General features: G+C 35.4%; 1 protein-coding gene across 2 annotated transcripts in view; it reads left to right on the top strand.

The window, feature by feature from the left end:
• Positions 1 to 19,900, top strand: part of LOC128991496 (activating signal cointegrator 1 complex subunit 3) — a 53,256-nt gene that overhangs the window by 4,034 nt on the left and 29,322 nt on the right. For both annotated transcript variants that reach the window (XM_054414420.1, XM_054414421.1), the window contains exons 4-18: positions 4,170 to 4,321; positions 5,324 to 5,575; positions 6,719 to 6,847; positions 7,920 to 8,055; positions 8,930 to 9,095; positions 9,846 to 9,982; positions 10,816 to 10,961; positions 11,653 to 11,853; positions 12,277 to 12,466; positions 12,596 to 12,708; positions 13,357 to 13,605; positions 14,472 to 14,692; positions 17,524 to 17,629; positions 17,846 to 18,070; positions 19,347 to 19,466. In XM_054414420.1, the coding sequence (XP_054270395.1) occupies positions 4,170 to 4,321; positions 5,324 to 5,575; positions 6,719 to 6,847; positions 7,920 to 8,055; positions 8,930 to 9,095; positions 9,846 to 9,982; positions 10,816 to 10,961; positions 11,653 to 11,853; positions 12,277 to 12,466; positions 12,596 to 12,708; positions 13,357 to 13,605; positions 14,472 to 14,692; positions 17,524 to 17,629; positions 17,846 to 18,070; positions 19,347 to 19,466 (2,543 nt within the window). The remainder of the gene's footprint in view (positions 1 to 4,169; positions 4,322 to 5,323; positions 5,576 to 6,718; positions 6,848 to 7,919; positions 8,056 to 8,929; positions 9,096 to 9,845; positions 9,983 to 10,815; positions 10,962 to 11,652; positions 11,854 to 12,276; positions 12,467 to 12,595; positions 12,709 to 13,356; positions 13,606 to 14,471; positions 14,693 to 17,523; positions 17,630 to 17,845; positions 18,071 to 19,346; positions 19,467 to 19,900) is intronic.

Genomic DNA, 19,900 nt, shown 5'->3' with positions numbered 1-19,900 from the left:
GGAAAACAATATCCAAAAGTGGCCATTATGACCATCTAGTTATCTATCTAGATTGCAGCACTAGTCCTCTTTAAACTTTCAGAGCAGTTCACACCCTCAATTAATTATAGGTTTTAATTAAACGTCTGGACAATATTTTTGACTTCTCAATTGTTTGCAATCTGTTGAAAGTTGCCTGAACATAAAGCAGTTTGCACGAATATAACGGAACTTAGATTAGCGTCACTCAATGAGTGAATCTCGGTTGTATCCAAGGCTACTATACAGAAGGTTGTCTCATGCACGTATGCTGCGTGTAGCCAACGGCCGGCGAGTGCGTGACGTCACCCGCCGACCTCAGTCTTAAGTGCGATAGCGAGTGTCTTACCACACTGGCCGCACTACCAAGAACGCTATATGGTAAACTAGGAATGGTTAGGTCTAAACAGTAGTGTTTGTTTTAGGACAACACAATTGTTTTAAAGTGAGTTTTTGAATCACTTTTCTAGGCCAATCCAGTCAAAATATAACGTAAACTATTTTAAGATCAATTATCAAACCAAGCTATACAAGGTTTCACTGTTCTAGCTTTCAAAATATTCATAATTCATAATTAAAAATACAAGTGTATATTTCTTAGTGCCTATTCTACTATAGCTGCTTGATCTAATTATTGTATTCATGAAAACGAAATTTAATGAACATATTAATTTGTTTTACTTTGAGACTGTTATATACCTATGAGATTATTGATTTCTACTTATTTTAATTGAAATACGTAGCAGACGGGTAAATAAACAAATAGTTAATATAATCTCATTTTTATTAGACATTTATAATAATAACATTTCTACAATTTTAGACGAATGTTAACACTTTAAGTCGTGAGTTTTTTATATTTCTTTAAAGTTTTCCTGTCTTCACTCACTGGCCCACTGGGTTTTCTTTTGAGGGTCAGCTTTTCGTTCAGAAATTTCATTCTGATTAAAGTTCTTTGTTTTATAAATGATCTCGCGACCTCTTCAGGAATACAAGGGTATTTCTGGATAGCTGACATTGTTATTCGTTTTACGACGCCTGAAAGAAAAAAACATTTAGTAGTTATAACGTAACTTTATATAATACTTTTTAATGGAGTTTCTCGTTGAACTTTTTAAGTTATAAAGGGGACCAATAGACGGATATATATATATTACTAGCTTAATAAACGGTATCAGCAATCTGCGTAAATATCCAAAATTAGATAAATATAGCCTTCCATTTGAAGCCTTATAACAACAAATTTGAAATGTCTAAATTTAATTGCAAGTAATATAATAACTTTTTGCATCTCTTTATTTTATGCTACAAAATTACTACGCTTGCAAATTACATTCCTTAACATAATAAAATGTCCTTGTTTGATGTTATTCAATTTAAAAATAAGTAACAAACAAGCTAAAATCTTTTATTCTTAAATACAGTTTCGCTCAGCGCATTTAAAGTAATGAACACTACAAAAGCTTGTTCAATTGTATGAAAATATTAGTAATACGCACCTGGTTCTTTGCAAAGGTCATTTTTATGATATAGTTCGAATTCTTCGTTCATCAGCTTTGCTTGGTTGAGCCATTCTGGTGATGGACGAGTCAATCCTCCATACGATAAATGCTTAATCCAAGAATCATGCAAGCTGATTTCGGGAAGTGTTGCGTTATCTTCATCTTGAACTTTCGCAAGGTATGGGTAACTAATTTTAAGTTTTTTGGCCACCCATCCTGAAAGATACTCCAAGGCATCATTCTTACAATCAACGGAGTCGTAGCTTGGTCCTGGTGTACATGGAAGTTCATTATTTGTCATCTCCACTGAAAAGCGTTCTTCATTGAAGCGAGGGCATGTAGTTTCGGTTTCGACCACCTTTACTCCTGCTACGCGCAATACTTTACTAACGATTGTTTCTGATGTATCTTCGTTGTTATTAGTGTTAGTATTTTGCTGTAATAAGCCTTGAGTCTTACCAAGAATGATCATTCGCAGGCGGTATATGGCATCTAATGGGGTAGGATGGTCGTTTAGTCCTCCTCTCGTTCTTATCTGTGAGAATAGATTCTCTAAACAGTCTTGGTTAAGCCTATGAGTGAGAATGTATTTAATATCATACGATGTTTTGAGATCTTTTAACAACTCTTTAAGTGACATGATGGATCACCCCTTTTGAAACAACTGTAAGGAGTTTTTCCCACAGCATCTCATTGTTGTCATCGTTATCAACATTTCGTCCAAAATTTCATTTTGGTTGACCAAGTCTTGTCCATAAGCTCTTTGACTGGGCTCTCCAAATTGTCGGGGGCTGTAGGAGTTCATCAAGTCAAACCATTTATTCACAAGCTCGATAAAACTGCTTGTGGACTGTGCAACTTTGTCATTTCTTAAGTAATGTGTCAAAGCTGTTGCCGTAGTGTGAGACATTAGTTCGCTAGCTTTCCGCACATTTTGACGCTCAGCTTTTTGAACAGTTAAATGCGCTGTCGTTAGTTTATGACACACTTTTAAATCATTATTTTCTTCCATTTTTAGTATTGTAGACACTGGCTCTTTATGCACAAAATGCTCACTAGAAAGTTTGAAACCAGTATCTAAAAACCAGTTGCGAATTAATTTCAACACATGAGGAGCATCTGCAAATAAGTATACCTTTTCGTCGGAGGACGGGTCAGGAACAAAATACGTCTTCTTGGTACTTATTTCTAGTTGTTTCCATAATCCTACATTTCCACCTCCCATATCGCTTACGCAGGCTTTTACGGTATAACCGGATTCTTTTAATTTTACAATTATTGTCGATAGAATCTCTTTTGTAATTTGTGTGTCAAATTTAACGTAAAGGGGTTGCTTCCAGTTTGCAAAAAGTCCTCGAGCTGAAACAACTTGCATTTGACTGTGTGGACCCACAATTTGGTCGTTCTTAGAGTCGTACTCCATAACTTTCTTTACTTTAATTTCGTCGAATTGCAACACAATCACGCGCTCGTGCTCTTTAAATGAAGAGCTGGCCACTTCGAGATATTTAAAGACTGAAACAAACAGCCCCTGATCAATGACGAAACGTGAAGCCCAACGCTGAAGCGTTGAAAGTCCTGGCAGGGGAATTTTCATCTTTCTTTTTATAAACAAATAACATCTCTTACTAAGATATCTTAGAGTAAAAGCCAACGAGATTTCATCACTTGTCCAAGCTACATTTTTTTTCATGCCAAGCAATAAATCAATTTGATTTTTTGTGAAAATTGATTTAAGCACCTTGTGTGCTTTATTGGTTCCTGCTGTGAGTTTATTATTTTTTCTTTTAAGATTCTGGTTGTCTTTTTTAAGCTTTTTTATTTCACGACAATCTAAATCAATTTTATTTTGCAACAAAGCGAGTTTTTCCTTAAGGTCACTGTTTTCTTTTAACAGGATCTCTTTCATATCCGTAGATTCATTTAGGCCTACAGCTTCTGAACTGGCTTCATTTTCAGTAAACTCATTATTTAAAATAGATTCTACAACTTTTTTACAATCCCTGCTCTTAACGCGTTTGTCTCGTTCGCTAGAAAGCATTTCACCATGGTCTAGGCTTACGCATGTAGCAGTTTTAGAGCATGAGGCACAGCATTTGGCTTTAGTGTTTTCTTAGGGACTAAATTTAAAAGTTCGGCTTTTAAATCGCGTTCATAACTTTCACTTGTAAAATGGTCAGAACAAATTACAGAAGTAAGAGGGTTAAAAGATTTATCCGCACGTTTACAAAAATTTTCCCACTGTTTTGACAAGGCCTGATCTTTAGGAAATCTGTGATAAAATACCTTATTGCTATTGTCTGACAACTCACGTGTTTTAACGCGGCTGTTGTTACATACGGCTACGGCACACCGTTCCCCAGGCATCTCACACACTTAAATTATCCAAACTATTACACATAGGTCACTAATAATCATAATAAATACATAAAAACTATCTAATTGCTGAGCGTCTGCCGTAAGCACGTGTTAGCAGCATATGACAGCGGCTAGTGTTGGTGGGGGAGGTCTGCGCGTGACGTCATGCGCCACGTGTGTGCGCACTCGTCTGAGGCAACCTTCTGTATAGTAGCCTTGGGTTGTATCTGTGTCATGCATTAGGTGAGATTCACCCAATATCTTTTCACCTTACGTTTCTGTCATGTTTAGGTGACGACCAGACACAACAAGTGATCGGTAACACAGCTATGTTTCTCTTGAACCTGTTCCTAGAACAGCCCCAAGTGAATGTCGGTCATTACAACCAGCTGAAGCTAATGTTCGGAACTGTCACTTCAGAACTGGTGAAGTCGATTCATAAGGTATGCTAAATAATTAAGTGTGTAGGCCTTTAAAAAAATTAAACCATTGATATAATTAATTTTATTGTGTAGAGATGTACTTTGCTAGCCTATTTTATTTTTTTACTTTGGATTTGCTGGAAACACATTTGTATGAGCTAAAATAACAAGAAGAATGAAAACAAATTATAATGTTACAGGTAAAAAAAATTCAATATAGCAGGGTCTTAAAAAACTGGAAATTCCGGCATTTGAATAACATTTTTAGTAGGGTTTGAATGGAGCAATGAAATTTACGTAATATAAAAATGACACTCAGAGGTTTTTGGTTAATTACATCCTAAACGTCACTGGATGGAATCTAATACTAATAATCTCTACACCTGTTTTGGACGCTTTTTGACAGTTGCATTGAAATAATAATACAAACATGTTTATTTTGGGGTTATTATTTTTATGTTTATGATCCCTACCGTTTCTAATTTATAATCCGTGGGATCATACAAAAAACCTGCCCATTCCTGCAGCGCAAGAGATAGATGATTTGTTACAAGCATGTGTTACGATTTGTTTATTTACATTTTCTTAAAACTGTCATAGCTACTGACTGGACAATCCATAAGACTAATGTAAAAAATATTGAAATTTAATTTTAAAAATATTGAAATTTAATTTTAAGTTTTTAACAAAAACCTAATTTTCTCAGAACAGAGTGTAGAAGGGATATTGTTTTTAGCCTAAGACTAAGATATTTCTAACAAATTGGAGGAAATCGTAGGGGCCGTTTTTGAAATCATTGTGTGAAAATGTTACTCATATTATAATATAGATTTAAACCTAGAACTTCTGTACGTAGGTCATGGTCACACTCTCTACCCAGTAGACTAACCTACTAATAGTAATAGTACTGACGGTAGTTGGGCTACTGCATTCCTCAGTAGCAATCTACACTGCCTCTTTGCAACGATTTAATAAATTATTTACTGCTCTATTTTGTGATTAGTGTACTAAATTTCCTTTCAGGTGGTCAACAGTTTGTCCAACAGTCTTTCAAGTGAATGCCTAGATCTGGTGAAAGCTTTGTCAAACGAAGCTCCACAGAAGCTACCAAAGTTGGCTGAGGAGGATGTGGTGTTTTCTCCCAAACCGCCGGACCCTCCTGACCTTAGCTACTTGCAGCCCATTGTGTCGTCTGCTACCGTAGACTGTCTCGAGTCATTCTCCATGGCCTATAATGGGGAACCCTCCACATCCAACAACAATAAGCAGACAAATGTTAGTAGCTTATACAAGTGTGTGTAAATTAAGACCTCTGTCAAGATCCCAACGTGAGCAAGCGAGCAATTTCAAATCTGACAACAGTGTCAAGATCTTTTCCTCATTCAATACTATTCCAGCCGGTTTTCAACCCTTTGTGGCAAGTCTTGTCGTTGTAGCCGTAAACAATTTGAGGAAAAATGTTGCTTCCGGTTTTTAAGAATTATATTTTGTACTTAGGTTTCTTTGGGAAGGTGTTTGCAATAAGGGTTGACTTTTTGAAATCTGTGTCAGTTACAAATGTTTATGCAGAAAAAGGTTCAGACATAATAAATGTGGAAAGTAGCTTCAAGTTTAAAAAAGTATGCATACTTTTGCACAAGATTGTTAGCGATTCATCAGTTTCCATCAAAACAGGGATTAAAGCTAGGGAAACATAGCTTGCTGCGTTGTCTGCTTGTTGTGTTTAAGATTACCCGGGTTTAACGTTGTCTGTGGAATTCCTAAAGGTCCCGTATTGTTCAGTGACCCCTCATTATGAATGTAGACCCCTCTCACTTAATCACTGTCTCTAATGAGACTAATGAATAGCCAGCCTAGACTTTGTCAATATTTTTGGGTTGTGTTCTCCATTTACTTAGTGTCACAGAAAACGTACTACTATAACCCAGAATGCCAACCGCATGGTAAAAAGCATTAAGCGGTTTGAGAGAGCTTTGCCTGTCAATCCGTAGGCAGCGCCACCAGCGTTGCCATGCAATAGCATAGCAACGCTGGTGGCGCTGCCTACGGATTGACAGGCAAAGCTCTCTCAAACCGCTTAATGCTTTTTACCATGCGGTTGGCATTCTGGGTTATAGTAGTATGTTTTCTGTGTTAGTGTTTAAGAATCACAACTAGACTTTTTGTATCGAGATGCTTTGATATTGTTTGATATTTTCATATATATGTTTGGTATTTTATCTTTTTTCATTCACAACTATTTTGCCTGAAACTATTACGTAAAATTAAGCTTAAAAACTGATTGACGGTTACTAAAAGTGTGACAAGATTCTCAAATATGCCAACCACCGTAACAATACACATTGATAAGATAACAGAAGGAAATTAGAATTAAGTGTGATTTAAATTTTTCTGCTGACGATTTTGTTTATGATTTAGTACGGGAGGGCGTGGCTTGTAGAGGAAATCAAGTCTAGTTTCAAAGGTACAACATCAGCGAATGATATGTGTGAAACTGTTGTCGCCCTTCTCACGTCCCAGCGATCAAATGACGAACTGCAAAATGAGGTACCGTAGGCATGTTAAAGTATTGACTTGGTTGAATTTGCTATTCTACCATTCAATTTCTCTCAGAATTCTACATAGTTGGTAGAAAATATAGTTTATTCAAGAATTAGTAGTATATTTTATCACCTATTTATGAAGAGGGCCTAAAGTGACTTTTTGACCCAAAGTCAAGTTTTACGATCGAGGCGAAGCCGATGTCAGAAAATGAGCGAGGGTTAAAAAGACACTTTTGGCCCGTGTGGTGAACTATATTTTTTGTCACATTGCATCATTATTATAACAAACTAAACTAGAAATAATTTTTATGTAATAACCTCTCAAAACAACTTCCAACTTGTTTTCAAATCTGCTAATGCAAATAAGCAGCTGTTTAGTAAGTGATTCAATCATTTCATCTATTACGATTGTACATTAAATAATCGATATGTCGAGAGATCGACAACAATAGGCTAAAACCTTCCCTAATGAATCAATCAATAAATAATTTCCATCGATACGATTGTCACAATCGAAATTTACAACTTTTTACAACAGCTGAGTTTTACTCCCTAGGGACTAAAAATGATTTTTACTCCCTAGAGTAATGCTAAAATGCTACTTTAGCCCCACAACGCATGCATTAAAAACGGCTGTTTTTGCTGCTGTATGACAAGTATTTTTCATAGTCTACACAATACAATAAAAAAAAAACAATACGACACAATACGATAAAAAACCTTTTAAATGCTGTCCCAGCAAAACGGTTTGCGGATGCTATTCACATTTTGAATTGGTAGTCATAGGGTATTAACAAGAAAAAAATATCTTAGCCCATAAAACCGTTTTTGATTTGAAAAACGGGATTGGAGTGCCTGGTACCTGTAGGCTGAAAGGCTATTACTGTTTGTTACATTGTAGTTTATTTTAAGCGGTTTTGTGTTCTTAAAGAAGTAGCACATTTTCTGGTCAGATAAAATTCACAAGAGCTTTAAATTAAAATGATAGGCCTAGGCTAAATATGAGTCAAAAACCTAAACAAATATCTGTTGGATTTGTTTTTTGTTTGTTAATCTCAGCTGTTTGTGTTTTTCAGCTTTTTGACTTGGTAGGTTTTGATCACTTTGAGCTGATCCAAACTTTGCTGATGCATCGCTCCGACATTGTCCAGAGTTGTTCAGCAGCTGAAGAGAAGAAAATGATGATGAGTAATGCACGGTCTTCGGCACTGGGTCAGTTTATTTGCTCTTCAATTTGGGGTGTTTGTGTTTTTTTCTTTATGACTGTTTATAAAAAAGCTAAATAGTTTTTGAAGAGTGAGTTTTCATTAGTAAAATATAAACTGTGCATAGAATCAAAGTATTTTAGAGTCATAACCTATCCAATGTGTACAAGCAACGACGTTGAATATGTTCTTATCTAATGACATATTATAAAAGCTTATATATAAAGGGAAACTAAGAAACAGTGGTTGTGAAATGGCGGAAGTAGGGTAAACAACCCTGGTCGTCCTTTTGAAATTGTTATTATTTTCTTAATGAAGTTTAAAACAGCTTAAAAATCCAGGTTGTGTATCTTTTGTTCTTGTAAATTATGTATTACTAGATTATAAGTTTTCATTTCCAAATATCAGAAGATCGCTAAAATGTTACAAAAAGCATTTGAACACGTAACAAATATACAAAGATTAGAAATAAATCCTAACCTTTTTTGCGTCGCCGGCCAAACAAGATGATGAATCTGATTACTAAGCCGAGTGCATGGAAGGATGCAGACTTTACCCCTCCAATCTCCTCTACCCAATTCAACTTTGTTTGGGGTTTAGACTTTTAAATAAATCTTGTTTGGCTGGTCACGCGATGATGTTACCAATGTTTTGTAATGTTTTAGTTTATTGTTTATTGTATTTCAATGTGTCTCTTGACAATGTGTTTTGGCCATCTGAGATTGGAAATTGGAACCACAACTTTCAAAACTAATAATATTATAGAGAACTGACGTTGACAAAAAGTATTACCTGTATTATAGTTATTGTATCTATTATGATTGAGGGCAAGAATTAATTATAAAGTACCGTTAAGTAACCATCAGGTTCTTTCCACGCAGAACGAAGGCCAGCTTTCGGCTGTCAAGTAGTTGTTCAGTCTGAGCAAGAGAAGTTGCTTCAGAAACAAGCTCGCAAAGAAGAGAAGAAAATAAACAAGTGGTTGGCCAAAGAAGAGGAAGTAGAAGAAGAAGAAGTGTTTGACCCAGTGGAGTTGAGGGCTAAAAGGTAAAAGTTAACCTTATGAAGAATGTGTATTCTAGCAATAAACCAAGCTTGCAACTTGCAACAAACTTTGTTGACTGAAGCAAAGGTGCAGATTTAGCCATGACGTTAAGGATTAATTTTTTTGGCAGCTGCTTTATTCTTTTTATAGTGGACGGTAATGTGGATCCAAGGATTGGGCATGTGTATTAAGTCTGTTATTCTCTGGTGCGGGGGTCAGTCCTTAATTACTGTCGATGACTATAACTGAGTCATTGCTCTAAAATTCTACTATATTTTTAACTATTTTAACTTTACAAGTAATGTAAAGTAAAGTTTGGTTTATAGATGTTAAAGCCAAAGACTTATTTGTATCGACAGTATCTGGTTGATTGTTGTTTGCTCTGTGGCTATTAAAAGTAATTTATAACTAAACATAATTAGCTCAGTGGTAACATCGCACCTCCGTAGAGACAAGCACTGTATTATCTTACCACCACAGTCCCATTAGCTTGTCATGTGACTTACACCGTAACGGCATTCCACTGTCGTTAGATCACTACTCAGAGTATCCAATGGTAACAAGCAGTAGCGAGTTGAAACAAAAAAGTAGAATAATTTTAGTGTCCAAAATATTGCACAACAGTTGACATATTGTTAGGAAAATTAAAATCTTTAGGTTAGTTCCAACTCCTTTAAGAACTTAGTCATTAGCATTTTAGCAAGTTGTCTAAACATTCCTTAATTGACTGATAACTTTTTTTCCATTAATAGGCAAGCTGCCTTGAAAAATCCACCGATTATCTTTACGTCTTCCTCCAACAAGGATCGAATAGTGGCACGAGCCAGCCAGCCAAAGGAGGTCTACCCCCATGTCTACGACTCCATGGCTACTGTACGACAGAATGCTGGTGGGGTTTACCAATAGTGGTCTACTAAAAACTAATACACTCGTAGCATTTTTCAGTCTTTATTACACATTGTGAAGTGTAATTTCAATATGTTTGTCAAGATTGACTTGTTATAACTGTAAAAGAAAATTAGGAGTAGATTTTAAAACTAGACAATTAAATTAAAATGTTTTCAGTGAAATCATTCTTTGTTATACATGGACCTAGTTACTATTTTCAGATTAAAGTTACTGTTTTGCTAATTTGTTTTTGAATTAGAGGAAACTTGCATGCATTCTGGTTGCTTTATTGAATTATTTGTTGAAACAGGTTAAATTGAAATAAACATACGGTATTTTCAAATTTTCTACAACCCAAAAGTTTTTTTGTAAAACAAAAGATTTCCTTTAGTAATAACAATTTTCAAACAAAATCTATTTCCAAAAGAAAAGCCTTGCAGGATAACCATAGGGTTGTCAAAATTAGAAAAAATCCTTAAGAAAGCAATAATCACTCATCACTGCTGTTTGGAAAGTTGGGGGATGAATTTTGTTAAAAATGTCCAAGTAACTTCATTAACCAACTCACCAACTCAAAGAAACAAACAGGGATTAATGTAAAAAAACTCCATTTTGATTGTAAATTTATTTATTTGTTTTTTATCTGATTGTCAGTTGTGCTTGTAGGTTCTTTTGTTTCTTATTTTGACTATAGTTTTCTGTGAGGTTTTTCTTTTGGGAGTTTCCAGTTTTCGCTGGGGTTGTCTAAGTATTGTTATGGCTTAAGAAAATTTATCTGTAGAAAATAAAATGATTACCTACTAGCCTGAAGAACAGCATTTGATGTAAATGTAGGCTTCATATCCGGTCTGAAGTTGATGTTGCCTGAGGGAGCTTTAAAGAAGGACACCAGACAGTACGAGGAAGTGAACATCCCCGCTTGTGAAGCAGCTCCTACTGCTGTCGGTAGCAACTTTATACCGATAAACACTCTGGATGAAGTAAGTTTCACAATTTTCATATACCTAATACATTTTTGTTAAGCTCTTATACTGGCTACTTGTTTGCCTATCATAATGTCCCTTGACTAGGTCCGTCAGTACTGAGCTGGGGTCTTGGTGGATACTACAACTGTAGGACACCCGTTTCCCATATTTCTAGTAGCTTCAGAGAAATCTTTCCTAGGAATTTAAACCTTCTCTGAGTTGGAGCTTGATAATATAGCCGCAGGTGCTCAAAGGATTCAAGTTTGACTAAAACCAATGGCTCTGAGGAGGGTAGTCAACGATCAAAAAACTGATCCAATTTATGAAGCAAAACATGTTACTTGACTCAATTTTAAAACCTTAAAGTTGGATAAAAATCCTGGCTACTTTACCCCGTTGCGGATACCACAAAATATCATACTTTTTTAAAAATTATGACGACAATTTCATCATGTATTTTATTGTTCATGCTTCCGAGCCATTTGTTACAACTTGTTTTATATGGCTTATAAAGCTTAATTTTGTTATGTTTAGATAAAATATAGGCTTTTTCAGCAATTATGCGTTTTGGAAAAAGTGTGGATGCTATCAATTATTCTGTTGCATAATTTCTTTGATTTATGATTCATTGAGTCTTTAAGTGGTCCCAAATATTTCAAATCAGAACGAAACATTTTAACCATCATGAACGTGACACCATTTTCAGATAGGACAGATGGTCTTTGAAGGCATGAAGCATTTGAATCGTATCCAGTCGGTGGTGTTTGAGACAGCGTACCACAGCAACGAGAACCTCCTGATTTGTGCGCCGACAGGCGCAGGTAAGACCAACGTGGCGTTACTGGCCATCTTGCATACCATCGGGAACTACAGCCACAACAAAGTAATCAGGAGAGAACAGTTCAAGGTGATTAAAATGTTTATATTTTTTAATTCTCTGTTAACGAAAGTTGCTAGTTTCCATACAGCTGAAGTTTACGAAAACTGTAATTTCCCAATAATACATTTTCCGATTCATCAAAACATGTGACTTTGCTTACCCTAAACATTACTTTCCCTGTCCCAAACAAACTTTTTCCAGTCCTAAAGTTCCCGTTTAGCTCAACAGGAGCACTAATGTATGTAATCTTTTATTACGAGATAATATTGTTCAGCTACTTTTAAAGTAGGGATTTGTCGATTCTCAATACCTGGACATTGGTATCGGTATCGAGAATCGATCGTCAAAGCACAGTTCAAATTGTACTACCTTACAAATCTAGCGTCAAAACTATATTCTTAACTTGTTTTATAAATTGATGAGTTTGTAAACTTCAATTTTTGCTCGTAGATTGTTTACGTTGCACCAATGAAAGCTCTGGCCGCTGAGATGACTGCTAGTTTTTCCCGTCGTCTGAAGCCTTTGGGAGTTATTGTGCGAGAATTGACAGGAGACATGCAACTTACAAAGACTGAGATAATGCAGACCCAGATGTTGGTTACGACACCAGAAAAGTGGGACGTCGTCACCAGAAAAGCTGGTAAGTCGATCAAGTACTTTTTAGCTGGAATTTGACTGACTACATTTTTTGCATTGTTTCAACCATAACGATTGCTAAAAACACTTAATTCTCCTCAACACACAATATGCATATTTTTTTTTTATCTAGGTGATGTCGCTTTGGCTAACCTGGTTAAACTGCTGATCATTGATGAAGTCCACTTGTTGCACAGTGATCGAGGTCCTGTGGTCGAGGCTATTGTTGCTCGTACTCTGAGACAGGTATTCAAAAATTCACTGTAGGATGAAGTAAATAGTTAATCATCTGAAAATCAATTAATCACACAATTTGACCATCAAATTGTATTATAGTTTATGAAGTTGATTTGGTATCTTAAATCCACCAAATCCAAGATTGGATTTCGAGATTCGATTGGCTGGATTGGAGCATCAAATCAAAAATCTCAACCAGTCGAATCTTTGAAAGCAGTACAGCAATGGAATTTGAGTTGGAACGTTCAAATTTAGGTTTCAGATAGAATGATAAAAATGATATAGATCTTTTCTGATTAAGAATCTGGCCGCATTATAGTGATCATGGAACATCATTACGATGTCGAGCTGTAGTCACAAGAGATGCTTACAAAATGTAGTGTTCGTAGAAGATGATCATAACATTGATGTAATTGTTATGTAATCAGTTTTCTTTTAATCAATAAGTTTTAAAAATTGATTTGAAATTAAGTTAATAATAGTGAAAATCAATTTCACAGTGGATTCTATAAAGTATTGTAAAGAAATTCTACTTAGATTTGAATTTTGGATTTTAAAGATAACAGACTCTACTTGCCATCTCACTACTTTAAGCAAGGGATGTAGAAAAATTATTTTTTTTACTTTGCAACTCACTGCTGTATCTCTGCTTCACAGGTTGAGTCTTCACAAAACATGATCCGCATCGTCGGACTGTCCGCCACCCTCCCCACATACCTGGACGTCAGCAGGTTTCTGCGAGTAAACCCTTACAAGGGACTGTTCTACTTTGACGGGAGGTTCAGGCCGGTGCCGCTTCATCAGACGTTTATCGGAATCAAAGCTCTAAAACCCCTTCAGCAGATGAACGACATGGACCAAGTCTGCTACGAGAAGGTTCACGATATGGTTGCCAAGGGCCATCAGGTTAGTTCATGTAGAAGTTTAGTGTGATGGAATTACATAATGACTAACAATGAGAAAAATGATTGGAAACGTTAAAAATAATCGATTGTTCGCCTGTGTAGGAAATATGCCAAGTAAGGCAAGGGATGAGCCGGTTTAGTGCAAGAGTTTAACTGTACTAGGGTCGTCTCAAAAGTAAGTTACACCTACTTCCAAAATAAATAAAAAAGCCAAATTTGATTTGAAAAGGGTATATTTTAAAAGATATATACATAGACTATTTTTCTACGTAGTCGCCATCTTTTTCAAGGCATTTTTGATAACGTGGCAACAGTTTTTTTAGTCCAGCATCATACCACTCTGCCGCCATTTTGGTTAGGCATTGTTCCACCTCCCGTTTCAGTTCGTCTTCGTTTTCGAAGCGCTTCCCGCCTAAATGCCGCTTCAACTCCATGAAAAAGTCAAAGGATTCTTTTAATCGGAGAAGATATTTTCAGTTAACTTTCTACCATTAGTTTAAATAGTTAAATGTCCAATTAACGTTATGGTTGAATTTTTTACTTGTTGACTTTCTCAGTTCTAGGTCAGTAAGATAAGGTGCAAAGTGGTTTCTTTTCATTCTGGTCAAACAATAATTTCTTTCGTTTATGTATTTAAACATTGTATGGAAAGGTATTTTTATAATTACCTAAGCTATTCAGTGAATATCAAAGCATTCTTCCCTGTACTTTTAACAAAACAGTTATTGTGTAAATAGTGCACAATTTGCGTGTAAAATCACTTTTTTAGGTATCTGCAAACAAACTTTGAAAACATAATTTTACATAGTAAAATGTTTTTCTAACTAACTATTATTTACCAAAATACACAGTCAGTGGTGGTACTAGGTGATGGTGTTTGTGCACGCTCGTAACGCTACTGTGCGCACGGCCAACGTGTTGCGCGAGATGGCTCAGTTGAAGGGACAGCTGAAGGACTTTGAGCCGGGAGAGAGCTCGGCCGCTGGACTTGCGTACAAGGCGTTCTCCAGGTGTCGTTCCAAACAGTTAGCGGAACTGTTTCAGGCTGGCTTCTCCGTCCATCACGCGGGGTTGCTTCGTTCAGATAGGTAAATCCTAAGAGAAATGAGAAAAAATTTAAATATTCATGTTGATTCACTAATTTATTTATCAAAAGGAGTGCTTACAAAGTAACTGACGTTTTGTTTTTACTTACATAATAAATGAGACTAGTGTACATGTTGCTCGAATTTGAGCAATTGCTAAGTATTACAGGTGCTATTTTAAAACTAATAAGTCATAATTTCTGATAAATTTAAAAGATTCGACTCAGATAATAGATCGATATAATCAAAATTTCTTGCAAATATCTTATCATTTTTCAAAAGCTGATCTTGTTTCTTAACAATTATACATTCTAAGAAAAAAACATTATTTCTATTTATTCTCCTTGGTGGTGTTCTATGACTTTCCTATGATACCATAGTCTGCAAATCGGCTCTTTCAATGATTACTAAGAAATGCAGCACAGTGTTAATTCAGTTTTCTTTTTAGAATATCAAATTATCCAGGCTCTCTCGCTTTTTTCAATTGTAATATTTACGCCAACCCAAATTCAAATAGTAAATATTTGATACCATAGTCTGCAAATCGGCCCTTTCAATGATTACTAAGAAATGCAGCACAGCGTTAATTCAGTTTTCTTTTTAGTATATCAAATTAGCCAGGCTCTCTCGCTTTTTTCAATTGTAATATTTACGTCAACCCAAATTCAAATAGTAAATATTTCATTTCAACCAATTCAGTAAATGTTTGAAACAAACTGTTAAATTAGCAAACGTATTGACTGTTTACAATATAACATATGTTCTTCTCACTTTTAATTTCTGACAACAGCCGGAGTTTCATAACAATTTGTTTCTCATGTTTATCTTATGGAGAAATACGAAACTTAAAAGGGCCCCAGGGCCTGACTCTCTAATAATTATTTTCTTTCCAATGACACCAAGAACATGTCAATCGGTTCAGTAGTTTCGGAGGAGTAATTGTCACAAAAAACCTGCTTGCGTATTAAATAAGTAATAGATGTTAATGCTTAAAGGTAACAATAATAGTAATTTTAAGTGACGCTTTTTTTAGAGAGATGAATATGGAACAGGCTTTTTAGCACTTGATTGACTGAAATTAATCAAATAAATCTATAATGATCAGTGATGGGCGGATCCAAGAAAATGTCGGTACCGGATCCGGATCCACATACACACTGTCATAAGGGTGGGTTGAAAAAAACATAATATTAAGATTAACAGAATGCCAATTTAAATCATACTGTTTTAAATTAAACTGGTAATGTTTAAAGGATACCTTATGCATAGAATAATCTCCAGTTGAGCCCAATATCCCTCATTTTTGGGGGACACTAAAAATTTTCAAAATCATAAAATGAAACTTTGTGCTAAGTTTGCACGATCACCAAAAGGGTATCTATGTATATATTTTTTTTGAATATATATCTGTGTCCTAACTATGTTCTAACTTAGGAAAAATATTAGATGGGGGAGTATTTACTTTTTATTCACCCTGTATGGACATAGAAAATCTGACTTTTGCTCAGAGTTGCGGCAGATCATGACTTAAGGTGCCTAATACATTATTTCTTATTTCTGTGTTTGTGATACTCAAGTTTTAAGAAATTGTCAGTTTGTTTAAAGATTTCTCTATTCATACTCCTATGGCCACTCAAAAATCTGCCTTACCAACCAGTTTCCTTTAGAATTTAGAGAACATTTTGCCGTGTTAATTGTTAACTTTGCCTCCTGTTTCCTTATGTCTTCAACTACTTAACCACTCCATCTTATTATTAGTCTTTCCAGTGATCGTGTCTCATCCGGATGACTCCTCCATAGTCACCTTTTTGTTACTATTCCTCCCCATCTTTCAATACCAAGCCACCTGATTCTCCTACATCTTATGCCTGCCTGTCTGCTCTTTGACTTATTTCCTGAGCTTCTGATTATATAAATTAAAGTTTTTAGGAGGCAAAAACCACTGACTGACTCATTGTTCACTGTATCTCATAAACTACAAACCTTAAGACCTCAGGAATTGCCATGGAGCTTTCATTTCAGCTCTAGATGTGTTTTCAAGAAATTTTATCAAAGCTCTGCCTCAGTGGTTTTATCAGAAACGTATCTTCTTTCTCAATACTTTGATTGATGTGTCATAGAGTAAAATCCAAATTTTAGCGAATTTCCCATATAGGGAATAAGCTATTACCGTAGTACTCATGGTAAGACCTGGACCCGGGACCGATTTACTTTTTCGTTTTGAGGTCCCTAGAGGCCAAAAACACCATCCGTTCAAATTCATATATATATATTTATTATTTATACATATATATGTGTGTCAGCACGATAACTCGAGCAAAAATTATCCGATTTTGATGAAATTTGGTACAAACGTGTAAACCTACATCTATTCTAACAAGTTCGCGAACCAGCATGATCAGACTATGGGAACGGGGTTTTATGGGGTGAAAATAGGTTTTTCCCATTTTTGACCCTGAAAACACAAAATTTCACAATTTCTTTCCAAACCATTTGTAGAGCTTAAAAAAACAAATAATTTAGTATATTGAAGCGTTATTATGCGCCTAATGGTTACGGAGAAAATTCCAAAAAAGTCAACTGTTGTAGTTTGCTTGTTTATGGACATATTTTGATCAATACATTAATTTCTTACTAAACTACAGTATTAACATTTTACAACAAAAAACACTTTTTTACCCTCCCTGTTGCAAGTCTCGTTATTTAAATATGGAATAAATGTGATATTTTTAAGGAGACATTTTAGTGTAAATCCAATCAGACAAATGCAAATTCGCTAAGTCTGCAGGATTGCTGCGGCGGGGGTATTTAATATTTATTTTTGTTGTGTGCAGGTCATTGGTGGAAAAGTACTTTGGAGAGAACTTGATCAAAGTTTTGGTCTGTACTTCAACTTTAGCTTGGGGAGTCAACCTTCCAGCCCATGCGGTCATCATTAGGGTAATTGACTATGAATTAATTACTTCTATTTAATCATACTTTTCATATACATGTTTGGAGTGATTGCTGGTTCAAATCTAATCACTTGACACAATTGTTAGTAAACTGCTTTAACGTATCTGGCGTCTAGTCAATGATCACCCTCTTAGATGTACTACTGGATAGCACAACAAAACGAAATAGTAAGGGTTTATTAAAAGTGAATTGTTTTCACAGGGTACAGAGATCTATGATGCCAAGAAAGGTTCGTTTGTCGACCTGGAGATCTTGGACGTTCTGCAGATCTTCGGTCGTGCTGGTCGTCCGCAGTTTGACAAGTCAGGTCACGGCACGATCATCACAACGCACGACAAACTGTCGCACTATCTCTCTACCCTCACCAACCAGTACCACATTGAGAGCAACTTTATCTCTTGTCTCGTCGACAACCTCAATGCGGAGGTATGGTGTTTGAAACTTTAAAATGTAAACCAGAAGTTGTTTAAGGTTATTTTATAAGATTCCACAAGAGATCAGTGATTTCTAGAAAGTAACGTATAGTAAACTCCCTTCTGTTCTAATCGGTTTGGTTATGGTCACCTACATATGACACACACACACATGGCACATTGACTTATAGCGACATTGTACAACAAACAAGCTACTACCCAATTGTCTGGTGCTGTTCGATATTTATACAGGGTGGAAAAAAGTCCTGGGATGGATAAATATTTGCAAAATTAATAAGAATAGAGTTTCAAAACTTGCTACACAGTTACTGGGCATTAAAATCATGTAACACACAATTCAGTGATGTGCTACTTCTTCAGGAGGACGACCTGCTAGGAGTTAGAAGTAAATCTTAAATGTAAGCTTATCAAAATAAATGCACATCAAAATAAAGGTCTTTGTTAGTAAAATATGGGCGGGCCGTCCCCTGAGGAGGTAGTGTATCACTTGATACCGTAATATGTTAAAATGATTTTAATGCTCAGTATGTACCAAGTTTTAAAGCTCTATATTTATTACTTTTTGAAATATTTAACCGTCCCGGGACTTTTTTTCCATCCTCTATATATATTTCATTGCTGTGTAATTATATTGTTCAGTAAAATTATTCAGTTTACTAATTTTGTATATGTGTTGCAAAACATTTCCTTCTAATTAATTCCATGCTGCTCATGTTATTGATCAGCCTTTTATTAGATCTTCACTTTAAGTTTTGTGGTACACTACACACATATGATATCTTCTCTATGTTTATAGGTTATGTTACTGATCATTAACTAATTTGTGTCAAATAGAACGATTAATTTGTAAACTACTGCTTGTCGTCTAGTATTACAGAGAATAACTTAAGTGCACACTTTTAAATTTATCCTTGGATAAGACTTCAAATTTAGAATATAAAAAATGACTAGGTATGTAACACATAAAAACAAGCTTAAGACTTCACAATAGGGTGCTAAGATTACCGGTACCTTGTTGTTATGCCAAGTGTATTGTAAAATCAATAGCCTAACTGTAGCTGCTTATTTCATTTTAATACTCTTTTTTTTTTTAGTTAATACCGAGGCTGTACTTAAATTTTAACTTTTTAATTTGTGTCTTAGGCGTATTTAGGTGGAACAGAAAATTTGGATAAAAATTGAAACTGAAATAATTTAATCACAAGCTTTAACTCATGAATGCAAAAATATGTAACAGTTTGGATGGATAAATATTTGTTCTTTTTCAGGTGACTTTGGGGACTATTTCAAATGTGGATGAAGCCGTCAAGTGGCTCAGTTACACGTATCTTCATGTGCGCATGAGGATGAACCCTTTGCACTATGGAATATCTCATCAGCAACTACTGGTAGGCACATTTGAATTAATTAATTTGTAATAAATAATCATGATACCTAAGTGAGTCGTAGTTTTTACGAAAGGCACATAGTACAGATCGTCTTATGATTCAGTTATTCTTAGGTCTGGGCATCTATTAGTCTTCTCCATTTTATTATTCTTTTCTCCACTTTTCTTCTTCCTCCATCTTGTTCCTCTCTCCTCCAAATCTCTCCGAATATCTAAGTGAATAGTAATAGTAATGATCAAGTGTTGGTGTTCTCTTCATTGAAAACAAATCATGTTAAAATAGATAGTGATTTGAAAGAAGAACAATAATGTACAACAACAACACAAATAAAGCTTTCCGGTTTTGTAAACCTCTTTCATTGCAAATGTCTAAAACACAGCAACTCTTTCTCTTTGTTCCTCTACTCTTTTTGGTTTTCTCTTCATCCACATATG

Source organism: Macrosteles quadrilineatus, unplaced genomic scaffold (assembly GCF_028750875.1).
Source record: "Macrosteles quadrilineatus isolate MER2022 unplaced genomic scaffold, UCM_ALF_1.0 Scaffold_4__1_contigs__length_99947679, whole genome shotgun sequence".
NCBI lineage: Eukaryota > Metazoa > Arthropoda > Insecta > Hemiptera > Cicadellidae > Macrosteles > Macrosteles quadrilineatus.
The sequence above is the reverse complement of the archived record's forward strand: the minus strand, read 5'-3'. Positions and strand labels throughout refer to the sequence as shown.